This window comes from Octopus sinensis, linkage group LG10, assembly GCF_006345805.1.
Source record: "Octopus sinensis linkage group LG10, ASM634580v1, whole genome shotgun sequence".
Lineage (NCBI taxonomy): Eukaryota > Metazoa > Mollusca > Cephalopoda > Octopoda > Octopodidae > Octopus > Octopus sinensis.
In genome coordinates, this window is record NC_043006.1 from 67,712,701 (window position 1) to 67,729,623 (window position 16,923).

At 39.3% G+C, this 16,923-nt stretch overlaps 1 protein-coding gene across 4 annotated transcripts in view; it reads left to right on the forward strand.

Moving 5' to 3' along the window:
- Positions 1 to 16,923, forward strand: part of LOC115216830 (serine/threonine-protein phosphatase 6 regulatory ankyrin repeat subunit A) — a 174,016-nt gene that overhangs the window by 67,859 nt on the left and 89,234 nt on the right. For all 4 annotated transcript variants that reach the window (XM_036506750.1, XM_036506751.1, XM_029786418.2 and 1 more), the window contains exons 6-11: positions 343 to 546; positions 1,941 to 2,027; positions 10,008 to 10,086; positions 12,629 to 12,743; positions 14,698 to 14,850; positions 15,596 to 15,664. In XM_036506750.1, the coding sequence (XP_036362643.1) occupies positions 343 to 546; positions 1,941 to 2,027; positions 10,008 to 10,086; positions 12,629 to 12,743; positions 14,698 to 14,850; positions 15,596 to 15,664 (707 nt within the window). The remainder of the gene's footprint in view (positions 1 to 342; positions 547 to 1,940; positions 2,028 to 10,007; positions 10,087 to 12,628; positions 12,744 to 14,697; positions 14,851 to 15,595; positions 15,665 to 16,923) is intronic.

The window sequence follows — 16,923 nt, forward strand, 5'->3', positions numbered from 1 at the left end:
AATGGTGCCTTTTATGTGCCACTGGCACGGAAGCTGGTTTGCTGCTCTATCAACAATCACACTCGTATGGTGCTCTTTGCGACCCGCTAGCACGGCACATAGCATAATAGTAAATTGAGGGTCCACAATAGAATTTAAGAGGCTCTTAGATGTATGTATTGGTATGTATAACAAGAAACATTAGGATTCTGAAAAAGTTTGGGAACCACTGCTTTAAGTGATAATGAATATTATAAGGTATGTAATAAAGATTTCTACCTTCACCGTAAATGTTCTGCCATCAAAAGTGTCTTTTTTATAATTTATGCTGTCTCTCTCTCTCTCTCTAACTTGGTGTTTCAGATGTACACTCCACTCCACACGAGCTGTGCAAATGGGCAGGAAAATGTCGTCAAGTTGCTCTTGGAATTGGGTGTAGAGGTTGATGCTGTGAATGTCTATGGCAATACTCCGCTTCATGTCGCCTCTCTCAATGGCAAGGATCTGGCGGTACGAGAGTTGATTCTCTACAATGCAAACATCAATTCTGTGAACCACAGAGGCATGGTGAGTACTGGTCAAAACCTCCACCTCTATCTCCTCCTACTACTATTCCTCTTTCTCCTGTTCTGGCATCTTCAGAATATCTAGTTCAAACTCTAAACTTTAATTCTTTTTTCTTTTATTTATTGCTATTGCTGATGTTTTGGGTTTCTTTTTTTTAATTTATTTTCAACTTAAACTTTACAGTACAGATTATTGCTTACACACACACACATCCACGCATTTGCAGGCGCAGGAGTGGCTGTGTGGTAAGTAGCTTGCTTACCAACCACATGGTTCTGGGTTCAGTCTCACTGCGTGGCACCTTGGGCAAGTGTCTTCTACTATAGCCTTGGGGCAACCAAAGCCTTGTGAGTGGATTTGGTAGACGGAAACTGAAAGAAACCCGTCGTGTGTGTGTGTGTGTATATATAGATATATATGCATGTGTATGTATATGTTTGTGTGTCTGTGTTTGTCCCCCCAGCATCGCTTGACAACCGATGATGGTGTGTTTACATCCCATAACTTAGCGGTTCAGCAAAAGAGACCGATAGAATAAGTACTAGGCTTACAAAGAATAAGTCCTGGGCTCAACTAAAGGCAGTGCTTCAGCATGGCCACAATCAAATGACTGAAACAAGTAAAAGAGTAAAGAGTATACCCACTTGCATGTATACACACACACATATCCACACATTTGCATGCACCCATTTACGCATACATACGCTCTTGCACACATGCATATTCATTTCATGTGTGCACACACACACACACATTACATCAATTTCTATTTTCTAGATTTGTCAACTTTGTCACACACACACATACACACTCTCAGCCACATACAAAAACATCCACTCGCAAACATTAATTTATCAACTGAAAATTTTCTTAACCTTTGTAAGTTTTGTCTCTCTTTGTATTTTTGGCACTTGACCCTGTAAAATGAGCTGTAAAAACTGCTAATTCCATTTATCGTTTGATGGTGGGCTGAGTCACTCATGTCATTTATACTGTGCTGTTTCATATAATATAAATTGCACCCATCTACATTATGTATATGTAGGTAAAATGCACAGAAGTACTTTTATTATGCACCAACTCCAGAAACAGCTGTAAAGAACTATCTACACTTTGCTATTCAGCACTTAAAAAATTTTCACCAGTGATCCTCTGGATTTTACTTACCTATTCAAGTTGAGTCAACATGAAGGGTCTCTCAAATTATTTTCCTGGATTTGTACCCATCTACTCTAAATCATTATGACCTTTCACCCTCTGGATTATATTTATGTATTTTTATTCTCTCCTCTGTATGAATATGCTATAAAAGATTTGATGCCTTCAATTGCCAGTTCATAATTTATTCTATTCTACCTATTATATATATAATCCAAAACCAACTTGTCTTACAGACTCCTTTACACTATGCTGCTGCATCAACCCATGGTGGTATGTGTCTTGAACTCCTCATTAAGGCAGGTTCTGATCCCAAAGTCCAGGTAAATTAAGGACTATTTACTTACTATTTATTGACCATCTTGTTCTGTTTACCATATTCCATTCCCTAACTGATCCCATTTTATGATATTTAAGCAGGGCTGAAGCTGTTGTCTGGGTCATCAGTTTTATGAAATAAACCAGTGGTCTTTGACCGGGGTCCATATAAAATTTTCTTACAATAAATTGTTTATATTACTGCTATACACAAAATATTTTGATAATTTTTTTTATATAATTTCTAATAATATTTTAAATATATAATAAGATTTTTTTTTAAACGTTGAATATTTATGATGCCTAGAAAAATCAAAAGGGTCCCTAGGTAAAGAATGGTTGAGAAACATTGAAATAAACCTTACCTTCATCCCACCCCCTCCCAGCACCACTACTACCAACCCTAATACATTACACTGTTTGAGGGGTTACCGTCTTACTGTTTTCTGTGAGATGAGTTTTCATAGCGTTTCTAGAATATGGGTTACAAAATCTTTGTATTTGTGTGTGGTTAAAAGTTCACTTTGCAACCACATGGTTTTAAGTTCAATCCTTCTGCATAGCACCTTGGGCAAGTGTCTTCTACCATTGCTTTAGCTTCACGAGTGCTTTGTACGTGAAATTTGGTCGATGGAGATTGTATGGAAGCCCATTGTAAATGCATACACACGTGTGTGTGTTTGTCTGTGTGTTTTTATATTGGCACCACTTGACCAGTGGTGACATTTATGTCCCCTGTAAACAATACTACCTCCCCCAACCCACTCAGCTCTTTGACATGCTGAAAAGATTGGAATAAATGTACCTTATACAGGCATGGCTGTGTGGTAAGAAGCTTGCTTCCCAACCACATAGTTCAGGGCTCAGTCCCATTCCATGGCATCTTAGGCAAGTGTCTTCTACTATAACCTCAGGCTGACCAAATCCTTGTGAGTGGATTTGGTAGATGGAAACTGAAAGAAGCCCATCCTTTATGTATATGTATATATCTGTGTTAGTGTTTGTCTCTCACCACCGCTTGACAGCCAGTGTTACATCCCTGTAACTTAGCAATTCAGGAAATGAGATCAATAGAATAAATACCAGGTCTAAAAAAGTAAGTCCTGGAGTTGATTTGTTCAACTAAAACCCTTCGAGGTGATGCTCCAGCATGGCTGCAGTCTAATGATTGAAACAAGTAAAATACACTCCTTCTTCGGTACTACAGACTAAAGACGGGGAACATCAGTTCAATGAAACCAATTGTCCACAGGTACCGACACTAAGGTTAGGTTATGCTACAAGTGGCTAATATCAACAATTACATTACGAAGGACAGAGGAATAAATAGAGTACTGTACTTTTAATCAAGCACTCTATGCAATCTAACAATGTAAAATACCTGTATACTATAAATATACACTTATGATACAGGAAGTTCAACATTTTTAATTTAAAATCAGACTTACCATGGATGGTGAAGAGGTGTTGTTGATATGCCATGATTTTGTTTGCTGCTTCCGAAATCCGTTAAAGGGAGGTCCGTAGTACTGAGGTATGAGTGTATATAAAAAAAAGATATATATATATATATTAAAAACAAATTATGTAATAGAGTTGAATGGGCTAGTTTGGAAGGGGATCAAGGATTAAATTTAATTAGTGTTTCCCACTAATTCAGTGTCTTCTTTTGAACAAACATCCTGTATCTTTCCTTCAGACATCACTGGAATCATTCATAAACTTGTTTGTACAGCCGTTCCTCCATTCATATATTCATCCATGTCTCTTGTTGTACACTCTTCTCTTCAGTGCACTCCCCATGTCTGCTTTCAATGTAGTCGCAACCATAATTGAGTTAGCTGTTTAGATGTGCAACTAGTCACTCCTTGGATGCAGTCCCCCTGTAAAATGTCTGTTAGTCTTCCTCACTTCTGTGTCTATTTCATGTTTCTCCTTTCGACTCTTTCTTTCATCTCTCTCTTTCATGTATATATATAGATATAGACATGTGTTAATGTTTGTGTTTATGTATAACGACAAACCCTAGTAAACTGAAGGATCACTCAATGCCTTTGAGTACCATATTTATATTATTATACAGTAATCCGTCAATTATCACGGGTGTTACTTTTCAAAATCCCCCGCAACAGGTGAAAATCTGCAAAGTAGAAACAGTACTGTACTGTATATTTTAAAAATTATTTTTATAATTTGTGTATATTTATTTTATTATAAATACAAAACAACACCACAGAGAAATCAACGTAAGTTTAAATAATAAACTGCGATAGGTGAACCACAATATGCTGAAGGATTATAGTATTTCACAAGGCAAAAGGTTGGCATTTCATTCAAAATTTCAGCATTATGGACTGTCTGAGGGACAGTCCATAATTAAAACTTGGAAGTAGCTCTCAACATTTTCTTCATTAGACTGGCATTGCTGGAGCACTGCCTTGAATTATTAGTCAATTGCATCAACTCCTCCAGTACTTATATTTTGTTTTTAAATCTTGTACTTATTCTATCGGTGTCCTTTGCCAAACTGCTAAGTTATGGGGATGTAAACACACCAAATCCAGTTGTCAAGTACAGGTGGGGCACAAACACAATGACACACACACAGATATGTATATATGTATACAACAGGCTTCTTTCAGTTTCCATATAGCAAATCCCCTCACAAGGCCTCAGTTGGCCTGAGGCTATCGAAGACACCTGCTCAAGGTGCCACAGAGTGGGACTGAATCCAGTGCCTCTAATATATCAGTGTGTCTTTTATGTCATCAATAACACTTTGTGTGTACACACATACATATATATATATATGCATGCATATATGACTGTTTTGTCCACTTTCCAACCACATGGGTTTCAGATATTTAATCCCATTGTGTGTCACCATGGACAACGGCTTCTGACCAATGCCTTCTGTGTCAATTTGGAAAGCAGAAACTGAAAGAAGACCAATGTCACATACATTATATATATATATACACACACACACACACAACACACACACACACATAATGTGTGTTTACATTTCCAATCACTTTTATAAAAGTCACGATGTGTGAGCACTGTTGTTCTAGTCAGTTCTGCTGCCAGATCCAATCTATGTAGGATTTGAGATTATTTACTTGACTAGCGGGGTTAACAACAGAGCGTCCAGCTATAAAGCCTGACTCAATAACATTCCTCTGACCCATGCAAGTATGGAAAATATATGTAAGATGAAATGCCTCTGCCTATATCTATGTATATTCATCTATCTATCTATCTATCATATATATATATAATATATATATATATATATATATATATATAATGTATGTCTGTATACAGGGTGTGGTGAATAAACTGTTGTCTAAATTGCACAAAAATGAAAATAACACGGGGATCTCATTTTAAGATATATTGTATTTGCCAAGTAAGTAAAATTGCTACATGGCTTCAACCATGGCCTCCAGATGACTTCAGAATCTCCTGCAACTCTTCTAGATAGTCTCCTTGTTTAAGTTGATGAATGCTGCCATAATCCTTGCTTTCAGTTCGTTTTTGGTGTTACAAGGAGTTTTGTTGGTCTCTTACTCAACTGTGCTCCGCACATAATAATCGAGGGGGTTGCAGTCTGGGTTACTAGGTGACCTGATGTTAAGGATTATGTGGTCGCAGAAATTGTCAGACACCTACGGCTGGGTTCTTTAGCTTCTGTGGAATGGTGCAGAGTCCTGTTGCTTGACATAGGGTGTTCCAGCAGCCATCCTCTTGACCAAGAGCAGCACTACTTCCTCCAGGCACTTGATGTAGGCCTCTGTGTTGAGTCTGAGGTAGCGTGGAAAGATGAATGGAGGCATAACATCGCCATCACTAGTGGTCACTCCAAACAATGATGTTGTTTGGATGTTTAATTTTGATTATTCTTAGTACATGTCCTCAGATTGACACCCGAACACTCTGAAATGTCCATATTGAAGCATCTGGCAAGTAGTATTGCATATCATTTCCAAATTTCTGGCAGAGAGAATTGGGTCATGGTGCTGTTTTTCTCACAAACGGTCCCCAACTAACCTTACTATACTGTGTAGTCGACAAAATCAAAAACAATGTACATGCATGAAATTAGAAATATAAAATGGCAACAATTTACCCATCGCACCCTATATATATATATATATATATATATTTTCTCTATTTGTATCTGTCTGCCTCTGTATCTATCTGTCTACCTATCTGTCTGACTATCTATCTATCTATCTATTTATCTATCTATCTGTTTCTATATATATTTTTTTCTTCCACCCTCTCTCTCTACAGGAGAGACATAAACGGCGAATGACAAGTGCGAAGAAATGCACGCGTAGGTGTTCAACTTGTTAGTGTGCACTGTGTGTGTTTTGTTCAGTTTTATTTGTATTCCTTATTTCCTCCTCCTGCAGGTCAATAAATTCACACACACACACACACACACACTCATTCTCATATGCATATATATATCTATATATATGTGTGTGTGCATGCACACATTTAAGATGCACATACCTACATACATAAACTCATAAATACATCCAGACACTTGCGCATATATATATATAATACGCACATTACAAACAGTAAGAAAATACATTTGCACACACATCTAGGTAACCCATATAAAGATACCCACCAATATACAACGCATGATGTGTGTGTGTGTGTGTCTTTTCAAATGGAGGTTATTGTGTGTCAGTGTGTATGCATGTCCATAGAAAGCTTGCATGAAGAAGGCTTTCAGCTTTGATTCATCCTTCAAAAAAATTTGTGTGGGTGTGATAACCATAGCTTTTTTTTTTCTTCTTTTACACTTTTTTTGGTTGTTTTAGATTATCTTTCTTCACCTCTCTGTACTGGCAAATCGGCTGCCTCTAAATATGGGGATATTCTTTTAGTCATTTGACTGCGGCCATGCTGGGGCACCACCTTCAGTTGAACAAATCGATCTCCAGGACTTATTCTTTGTAAGCCTAGTACTTATTCTATCGGTTTCTTTTGATGAACTAAATTACTGGGACATAAACACACTAATATTGGTTATAAAGCAATGGCAGGAGGACAAACACAGACACAGAAATACACACACACACACACATATATGATGGGCTTCTTTCAGTTTCCATCTACGAAATCCACTCACAAGTCTTTGGTCAGCTATAGTAGAAGAGAAGACACTTGCTCAAGGTGCCACGCAGTTGGACTGAACCTGGAACCATGTGGTTGGGAAGCAAGCTTCTTACCACACAGCCATTCCTGCACCTAATATATATATAATGCACTCATTGCATACTGCCCAGGTGCACTGCAGCTCATCTGGAAAAGTATCCAAAACTGCAGGAACAGTACATAGAATAGTGCACAGGAAGTGAACAGTGAATGAGTTGCTTACAAAAAAAAAAGGGTGGGAGGACATCAGATGTGCTGTTGGTGAATTTCAGGAAACCAGGAAGTCTTGGAAGATGTAGTGTCCTGAAAGCAGCTAACAACTGATGCAGGTAATTTATTCCATGCTTCAGCAACTCTGAGCATGAAAAAAATGTTTCTGGAATTCATGGGTGCTGTGTTGTGTTTATTGAATTTCTAAGCATGTCCATGAGTGTTAGACATTATAGAATTCAAAAAGCTCCCCAAGGATGTTGTTGGTAAAATAGTGGGCAAACTTGTGAATGTCCACCGACTCAGTTGCCAGACATTGGAGCTTTAATGTGTCCATGCTCCAAAACACAAGACATTCAGGGTATGGCAGATACCAGAAAGCGGGTATTCATTTGGTTGCAGGTTTCTGAACAGTTTCCAGGAGATTCATCATTGTTGCCAAAAAGCTCCCTTGGTCTTGTATTTAGCTTGTTATTTAGACCCCAAGTCAACTCTCCATACACAGAACTATGGTCAGAGGCAGTCCAACTATGGCCAACCTGTTTTATAAGGTTGTCTGATTTCATCATAGTGTTCTTTTTGGTGGGTGGGGGAGTAAGGATCTAGGATGTGTGATGGTGATTTGCTTGCTACTTCTAGCAAGCTGAGCAATCCTGTACAGAGTCCCTTGTTAGCTCATTGGTGGTGGTAATTATCTCTAGAAGAGAGGACTAGCAGCTTGTGGTGTTTGGTGTGGGATTTAGAGAGAAAAAGGGTGTGGCTTTGGGAAAATTGGATGGCCTGATGAAATGTGTGAGATTCTAGGGAGAGATGTCTTTGGTTTGTGTGTCTTATGAGTAGTAGAAATGTGAAGTTGTAACATTCATACATTTACCAATCAATTGAACAGATAATTTAATTTGTACGTAATTTAGATGGTAAAAGTCAATGTAACTCCCTAAAACACATGTACACATACACACACACACATGCACACTACATGATATGTGTATGTATGTATGTATGTATGTATATATATATATGTGTGTGTATATATATATATATATATATAAAGGAATACAAAAAAATGGGACAACAATGCAAAACATCCAGACAGAGGATACAAAAAAGGGACAAGAAAAAACACAGACAAGTCATTTGAAGTTTCGAATGACCCATCCATGTTTTTTCTTGTCCCTTTTTTGCATCCTCTGTCTGGATGTTTTGCGTTCTTATCCCATTTTTTGTATTCCTTTTTATAAACATATTGTGGTGTTCATACACTTTGATCATATATATATATATATATATATATATATATGTAATAATCAATCAGGAAGGATAAATTATATTTTGCTTGTAGGATGGAAGGAATTTATGGGGTTACTATCTTGTTCTGTATTAACGTGAAGGTAGAGGAGATCTTGGAACTTCAACCAGTCATCAGCTCTGCCTGCCTAGCATGTTCTAATGTTAACTACTGACTTGTGCTTGCTTTTGTTTTCTTGAAATTTGGCCAATTCAATAACCTAGGTGATTTTAATCACCTTCATTTTTGCATTAAGTGCCTTTCAATAACTTACTGATCTGCATGATCCTTGGAGTGCACTGACCCTTCTTCTGGAGTGTTTATTTAACTTCGTTGTTTAATGCAGGCCTGCATATTCCCTACAGTCACCAGAACATATTCTAATTGATGCCATCACCAAACACTCCTACAAATAAAGTCACCACATCAGCATCTACAAGCAATAATGTTGCCAAAACAACCCCTATAGGTAGAGCTATTGACTGAAATAGTTCTTACTAGCAGCACTATTGTACTGTTGCCCAAACCACCCCTTGCAGGCAGTACTGTTGCCGAAACAGCTCCTTGGAGGCAATACTGTCACCCAAACGGCCCCTGCAGGCTGTACTGTCGCCGAAACGGACCCTGCAGGCAGTACTGTCACCCAAACAGACCCTGCAGGCAGTACTGTCGCCCAAACAGACCCTGCAGGCAGTACTGTCGGCCAAACAGACCCTGCAGGCAGTACTGTCACCCAAACAGCCCCTGCAGGCAGTACTGTTGCCAAACGGCCTCTGCAAGCAGTACTGTCACCCAAACAGACCCTGCAGGCAGTACTGTCACCGAAACAGCCCCTGCAGGCAGTACTGTTGCCCAAACGGCCTCTGCAAGCAGTACTGTCGCCCAAACAGACCCTGCAGTTTGTATTCTCAACAAAACAGCTCCTACAGGCACATCAAAATAGTTCCTACAAGCAGTATCATTACCAAAACAGCTCCTGTTTGTACTTTCACCAAAATAGACCCTACGGGCAGTACTTCCCTGAAATAACCCCTTCTGTATCCACTTTCACAGTAACCACCACTATATTCAGCTATCTAGTTACAATGCTGAGATAATTTTATCCCTGCTCTTTATAATTAAATTTTTCATATTACTGTTGTTGATATTCATAATAATGTTTTTATGCCCATTTTCTGTTTTCTCTTATTTTCTTTCTCTCTCTCCCTCTCTTGTGCCACTGACCTTCACATGCCTTTTTCTTCACACATTAATGGTTTCTTTTTTCTTTTTTTTTTTTTTCGCTTGTTGCCTTTCTCCATTTCAGTGCCAAGATGGCCGTACACCTCTTCATATGACTGCCCTTCATGGCAGATTTACTCGGGCACAGACCTTAATTGAGTATGGTGAGCAGATCCTCTTTTGGTTGGTTCATTGTTTTTGTCTTACCCCCAAATGATTCTTGATTGAGGAAATCTACAATGGTACTGTGTGTGTGTGATTGGCAGGACCCTATGATGGTATAGTATATGGTTGGTGAGTGATGCATAGAGGCTCCCTTGTTTGCTTCAGCAAGAAATGTCCTATTGTGGACATGAGTGACCATGCAGAGGTTCCTGAATTATGGGGCATCCCTTGTTTTTTTGTTAAAGACCTAACTGACTATTTCTAAAGACCCTCTGACCTTCTCATTTTTGAGAGCAATGGGATCAGTCAGTATTGAAAAGTAAAACATAACTTAAGATGTATGCATGTAGATGCAAGTATGGCTGCGTGGTTAAGAAATTTGCTTCCCAGCCATAATTGTTTCAGGTTCAGTTCTACTACATGACACCTTGAGCAATGTCTTCTACCATAACCCTGGGCTGATCAAAGTCTTGTATGTGGATTTGGTAGACAGAAACTGAAAGATGCCCATTGTGTGTATATGCATGTATTGGTACAGACATGGCTGTGCAAACGTGGTGTGCACTTCATAACATGATTTTGAGTTCTCAGTGTGGTATCTTGAGTCTCTCGCTGCCAATGTCTTGCAAATGGAATTGGTAGGCAGAAATTGTATGGAAGACTATCATATGTGTATATGAATGTTTCTGTGAAACTATTTCAGCAAAGTGATGTTATGTCATGTTGACATACTTTAACAAGTCATGCTCTAGATTTGTACTTTTGAAGACTAATGCAATAGAAAAAAAAATACTTTATCTGAAAAACAAATAAGGGTTAACAACAGGAAAGGCATCTGGCTAAAAAGTAAATCTTCAATAAGTATTTATCCAACTCATTATAGCATAGAAAAACTCAAGTAAAACAAGGAAACAAATATACATACACATATATACATCTGCAGACGTATATATAAACGTACTTTGAAATACACACATAAATTTAGAAGCATGCTAATTATTAACATAATGTTTGTTTTGGTTTAAATTTTGTGTATGAATGTGTGTGTGTAATATATTTGTGCTGATATACACACTTACTAGCATGTTTACACTAACATACATTACTGCATATATATCGTACTTCATATATACGCATGTGTATATATACACTTGCAAACATGCATCTATGTACACACATGCACACATCTGCATTCATAGTGTGTTTGTTTATGTACACAAATATCAATCTACTATTTCTGGCAGGGTCGTAATGGTAGACTCCCCAGGCACCTCCGCCATAAGGTCCAATCAGAAACATCCGTCATGACCGTTCTGGTTGAATTCCCAAATGTGACCAATTGAGACTATGGGACATTGTCCAACCACCTCATTCTTGGTCCACCCACTGGTCTCCTACCAGTTGGCTTGGATTGAAGAATCAGTCTTGTGATTCTCTCTTGCTATATTCTGATCAAGTAGAAACTCAGCCTGAGGAGAGACTCCTTGATCTCTGAGCTATACATGTCAAGTAATGTTGCTTCAGAGATCTTTCGGAGGAACCCCATTTCAGCCACTTGTATCTGCAATCATACACTTTCGGTCATTATCCAACATTCATGGCCATAGGTGAGGATAGGTATGAAAACCAAATTGAAGTTTGGCATTTTTATTTATTTGTTTTACCACCACCTCCTCTTCAGAGGATCAAATATGTATTTGTCACAAACACATACACACACACACAGACACACATCTGCACCCCCACTCATACACAATACACACCTCTCTAGGTACATGTTTATGTACATACATATTTGCATATATAGATGAGTATATATACATGTATATCATTTATATACTAATTGTGTGTGAAGATATGTGGCTTGGTTGTTAGGGCATTAGGCTCACACTCTTGAAGTTGTGGGTTCAATTCCTGGACTGAGCAGTATGTTGTATCCTTAGGCAAGGTACTTGATTTCACATTGCTCTAGTCTATTCATCTAAGAAGAGGAACCACCAAGCGCTGGGGCCATGATCTCTCCTTCCAGCCGTCATATCCTCCATGTTTCAGTAGGTCAAGGATGGGAAAGTTGAGGTGTCTCTGTCTGCTCAAGAGTACATAAGCACCTAAAACCCATTACTGAAAGCATGATACAGGTTACCAAATTATCACTTGTAGGTGACAGTTTTTCCAGCATACAGGTTGTCATAGGGATGATGTTGAAATGTTTACACTACATACTATCCTTCCAAATCCTGCTACGATTCCCATGGAAACTTTTGGTCCCCCAAGGTCACCTTGGTGTAAAAGTCAACCTACTTTTTTTGGCTGTAAACCTTGACCTGGAAAATTCAATTTGTATGCCAGAAAATATGGCATATAATATATATTAAATGTATTAGAATATGCATGCATTATAGATGTGCACATGTACACACACAAATACACACACACTCATACACACATGTAACAACACACAGACAGACAAGAACAAGAGGTGGCAGCAGATGACATTTGAATGTAATTTGAGCCTATATTTTCTGCTTTCTATTTATACAGGTTGCGAGATAGATGCGTGTGATAAATACGGTAACACTCCGCTGCACATTGCTGCAAGATATGGTCATGAACTGATGATTAATACATTACTGGAAAATGGAGCTAATTCTTACATGTAAGTAATACATACTAATTCATATAACACACACACATGCACATGCACATATGAGTGTGTGTGTATCTTTTTGTTTGTTTTAGTCATTAGGCTGTGGCCATGCTGGGGCACTGTCTTGAAGAATTTTAGTTAAATGAATCGACCCCAGAACTCTTTCTTTCTTTCTTTCTTATTTTCAAAAGCCTGGTCTCTCTTGCTGCACCATTAAGTTACAGGGACATAAACATACCTACACATACACACACACGCACATTATTCATGCATGCATACATGTGTACACACACACACATACATGTATACACACATGCATACACGCATGCATGCATATATATATACATGCACACATACATATGAATACATATACATGCATACATACACACACATGCGTACATATACACACACATACATGAATACATATACACACATACATGCATACATATACACACATACATGCACACAAGCATGCATACATACACACACATACATGCATACATACATACATGCATGCATACACACACATACATGCATGCATGAATGCATACACACAGAACAGGTTTCTTTCAGTTTCTATCTGCCAAATCCACTCGTAAGGCTTTGGACAGGCGAAGGGCATAGTAGAGCACCCTTGCCCAATGTGGCATGTAGTGGGACTGAATCCAGAGCCATGTGGTTGGGAAGCAAACTTCATACAACACAACCACATCTACATATACACACACACACACATATATATATATATATACACACATGCGCACGCACACACACATGTATATTGTTTGCCCTTGGGTCAAGTTATGATAAAAACAACTTAACATTAAACTCAATACTTTTTGTAGATTATATTTTTATGAAACTTTTACAAGAAATGGGTTGACAGTAAGTTCGAAGTTTCAGCCTGTTAGCCTTTTTCAAACAGTTGGCCGAAAGCTATCAAACATCGAAGTCATTGTCATTTCTCTTCTTGTGAAAGTTTAATATCTTTCTCTCTCTCTCTCTCTCCCCCCGCTGAGTGTATGCAAACATATATTTATTGAATGTCAAACCATCATCATTGTCATCATTTCCACAGCCTCCTTTGCATGGTAACATGGATTGGATGGAGACTTTTAAGGCTGTATTTTACAGCCAGATCCCCTTCTTGACAAAAATACTTGACACACTGGGATAGAGTAGCCCCTATTTTAAAAAACTGGGATACACACTCAATCTATTACATTTACATACATATACACCGCCACCGTTATTATCCTGATTACCATCATCACCGTTTCTGTCCTCATCACCACCACCATCACTATCACCACCACCCTCACTGCCACCAACACCATCACTACCACCACCACCATCACTATCACCACCACCACCACCATTACCACCACCATCGCTATCACCATCACTATCACCACTACCACCACCATCACTACCACCAACACCATCACTACCACCAACACCATCACTACCACCAACACCATCACTACCACCAACACCATCACTACCACCAACACCATCACTACCACCAACACCATCACTACCACCAACACCATCACTACCACCAACACCATCACCTCTACCATCACTACCACCACCACCATCACCATCACTATCACCACTACCACCAACACCATCACTCCCACCAACACCATCACCACCACCATCACCATAACTATCACCATCACCATAACTATCACCATCACAAGCAACATCACTACTACCCCCACCATCACTTCCACTACCACCACCTTTGTTGCTACTGCTACCATTGGGACCACCATCGTTATCACGACCTTTATCCAATATTATTGCCATTAAAGAATCCTCGTTAATATCACTGCTAGTACTACCACCACCACCAATCAACTGTTTATTCTAACATCATTAACAATGATGATGATACTATTGTCTCTAACTTCATCTCTTCTCTCTCTTTTTCTTTCCGTCGGTGACGTCCACTCAGGCCTGGCTGTAATGGTATGGTCCCTATACATGTAGCTGCCCTCAATGGTTATGTGGACTGTGTGAAGAAATTGTTTAATCATATGGCTGACTTCGATATCAATATGCCAGACGATTGTGGCCGGACTTGTCTACATGCTGCTGCTGTTAGCGGGTAAGTGATCAATGGTCAGTGGCTGGAGTGTTTGTGCCTGCTCAGTAAATGACTGAAGTAGGCATTTGTGGTTAGTGACCAAAGTGGGGGGCGTGGGCAGTGAGAGGGGGCAAAGTGGGTGGGGGTGGTCAGCAAGTGGCCAAACCGTTGGGGGTGGTCAATGAATGACCAAATCTGGGTGGAGGTGGTATGTGTGGTCAGTAAGTGACCAAAGTATGAGAGGGTGGGGATCAGTGACTGAAGTGGATGGTTATGGATGTGGTGAATGAGTGACCAAAGTGGAGGGTATGGGCGTGATCAGTGAGGGAGAGCCAAAGTGAGTGGTGGGTGGAGGTGGTCAATGAGTGACCAAATCTGGGTGTGTGTGGGTATGTATGATCAGTGAGTGACCAAATTGGGGAGTATTTGTGTGGTCAGTGAGTGGTCAAGAAGTGACCAGTGTGGGTGGATATGGATGTGGTCAACAAGTGACTAAGTGGGTATAAATGTGGTCAGGGAGTGACCAAAGTGAATGCATGTGAGTATAGGTGTGTGGATGTGATTTTGACCACCAATATTTAATGCTTATTGGTTAAACTGTCTCTCTCTGGTTTTTACTTGACTAAAACTACAATGGTCTCTCTTCTACACAGCACCTAATTCCTTGCTCTTTCACCCTCACTTGCCCCTCTGCCCTGCCCCCTCTACTATTCCACCCTCACCAAATCACTTACTCCACCCCCATATTGTTCTATTCTCTTTGCAGTAATGTTGACTGTGTTGAGTTGTTGCTGTCATACGGTGCCAATGAAATGACTTTGGACAATGAAGGCAGGTAAGAATGCACACACAATCTCTCTCTCTTTCTCTCTCTCACTGTACACTTATTCACATTGCATTTTGTAAACAATAACATCGTTCGTCATGGGTTTCCAATGCGCCAGTCCATGGTCCACTGTATTTTCTAGGATGACAGTGGTAAGGAAGTCTCTGTGTGACTTGGGCGGAAGAAATACCACAAAGGTATTTTTGTTCAAAAGTGCCAGATAAGCGGTCTTTTGTTGGCGTGGACAAGAGTAGGGAAAATTCAAATGTTTACATCTTTTGCTGATTCATATATGCATAAGGCTCATACACATATTAGTGTGTATAGATATATATAGGCTTACCAACCACATGGTTCCAGGTTCAATCCCACTGTGTGGCACCTTGGACAAGTGTCTTCTACTATAGCCTTAGGCTGACCAAAGCCTTATGAATGGATTTGGTAGACAGAAACTGGAAGAAGTCCATTGTATGTTTATATATATATATATATATATATATATATATATATAATGTGTGTGTGTATATGTTTGTATGTCTGTGTTTGTATCCTCAACATCGCTTGACAACTGATGCTGGTGTGTTTATGTCCCCGTAACTTAGCAGTTTGGCAGAAAAGACTGATAGAAATAAGTACTAGGCTTACAAAGAATAAATCCTGGGGTCAATTTGTACGACTAAAAGCAGTGCTCCAGCATGGCTGCAGTCAAATGACTGAAACAAATAAAAGAATATATATATATATATATATATATATATATATATATAATATATATATATATTAGAAAGGTAGAAAACCCACAAATATCATCAGGAAGATGGCCCTGTTCGATCTGTAGAAAAGGTGTAGGTAGAAACTCTATAAGATGTACCCAGTGTAAGCTATGGACACATAAGAGGTGCAGCAATGTCAAAGGTAGGCTAACTGGGAAGATAGTTTTTGTATGTGGCAGGTGCTCTGGAGCACTGACCTCCGAAAATCTGCAGAAAACAACTTCTGTCACTTTCCGGGGGGAAAAACTAGAAGTAGTTGATAGTTTCCGCTATCTAGGTGACCAAGTCAGTAGTGGGGGTGGGTGCGCTGAAAGTGTAACTGCTAGAATAAGAATAGCCTGGGCAAAGTTTAGGGAGCTCTTACCTCTGCTGGTGACTAAAGGCCTCTCGCTCAGAGTAAAAGGCAGACTGTATGATGCATGTGTACGAACAGCTATGCTACATGGCAGTGAAACATGGGCCGTGACTGCTGAGGACATGCGTAAGCTCGTGAGG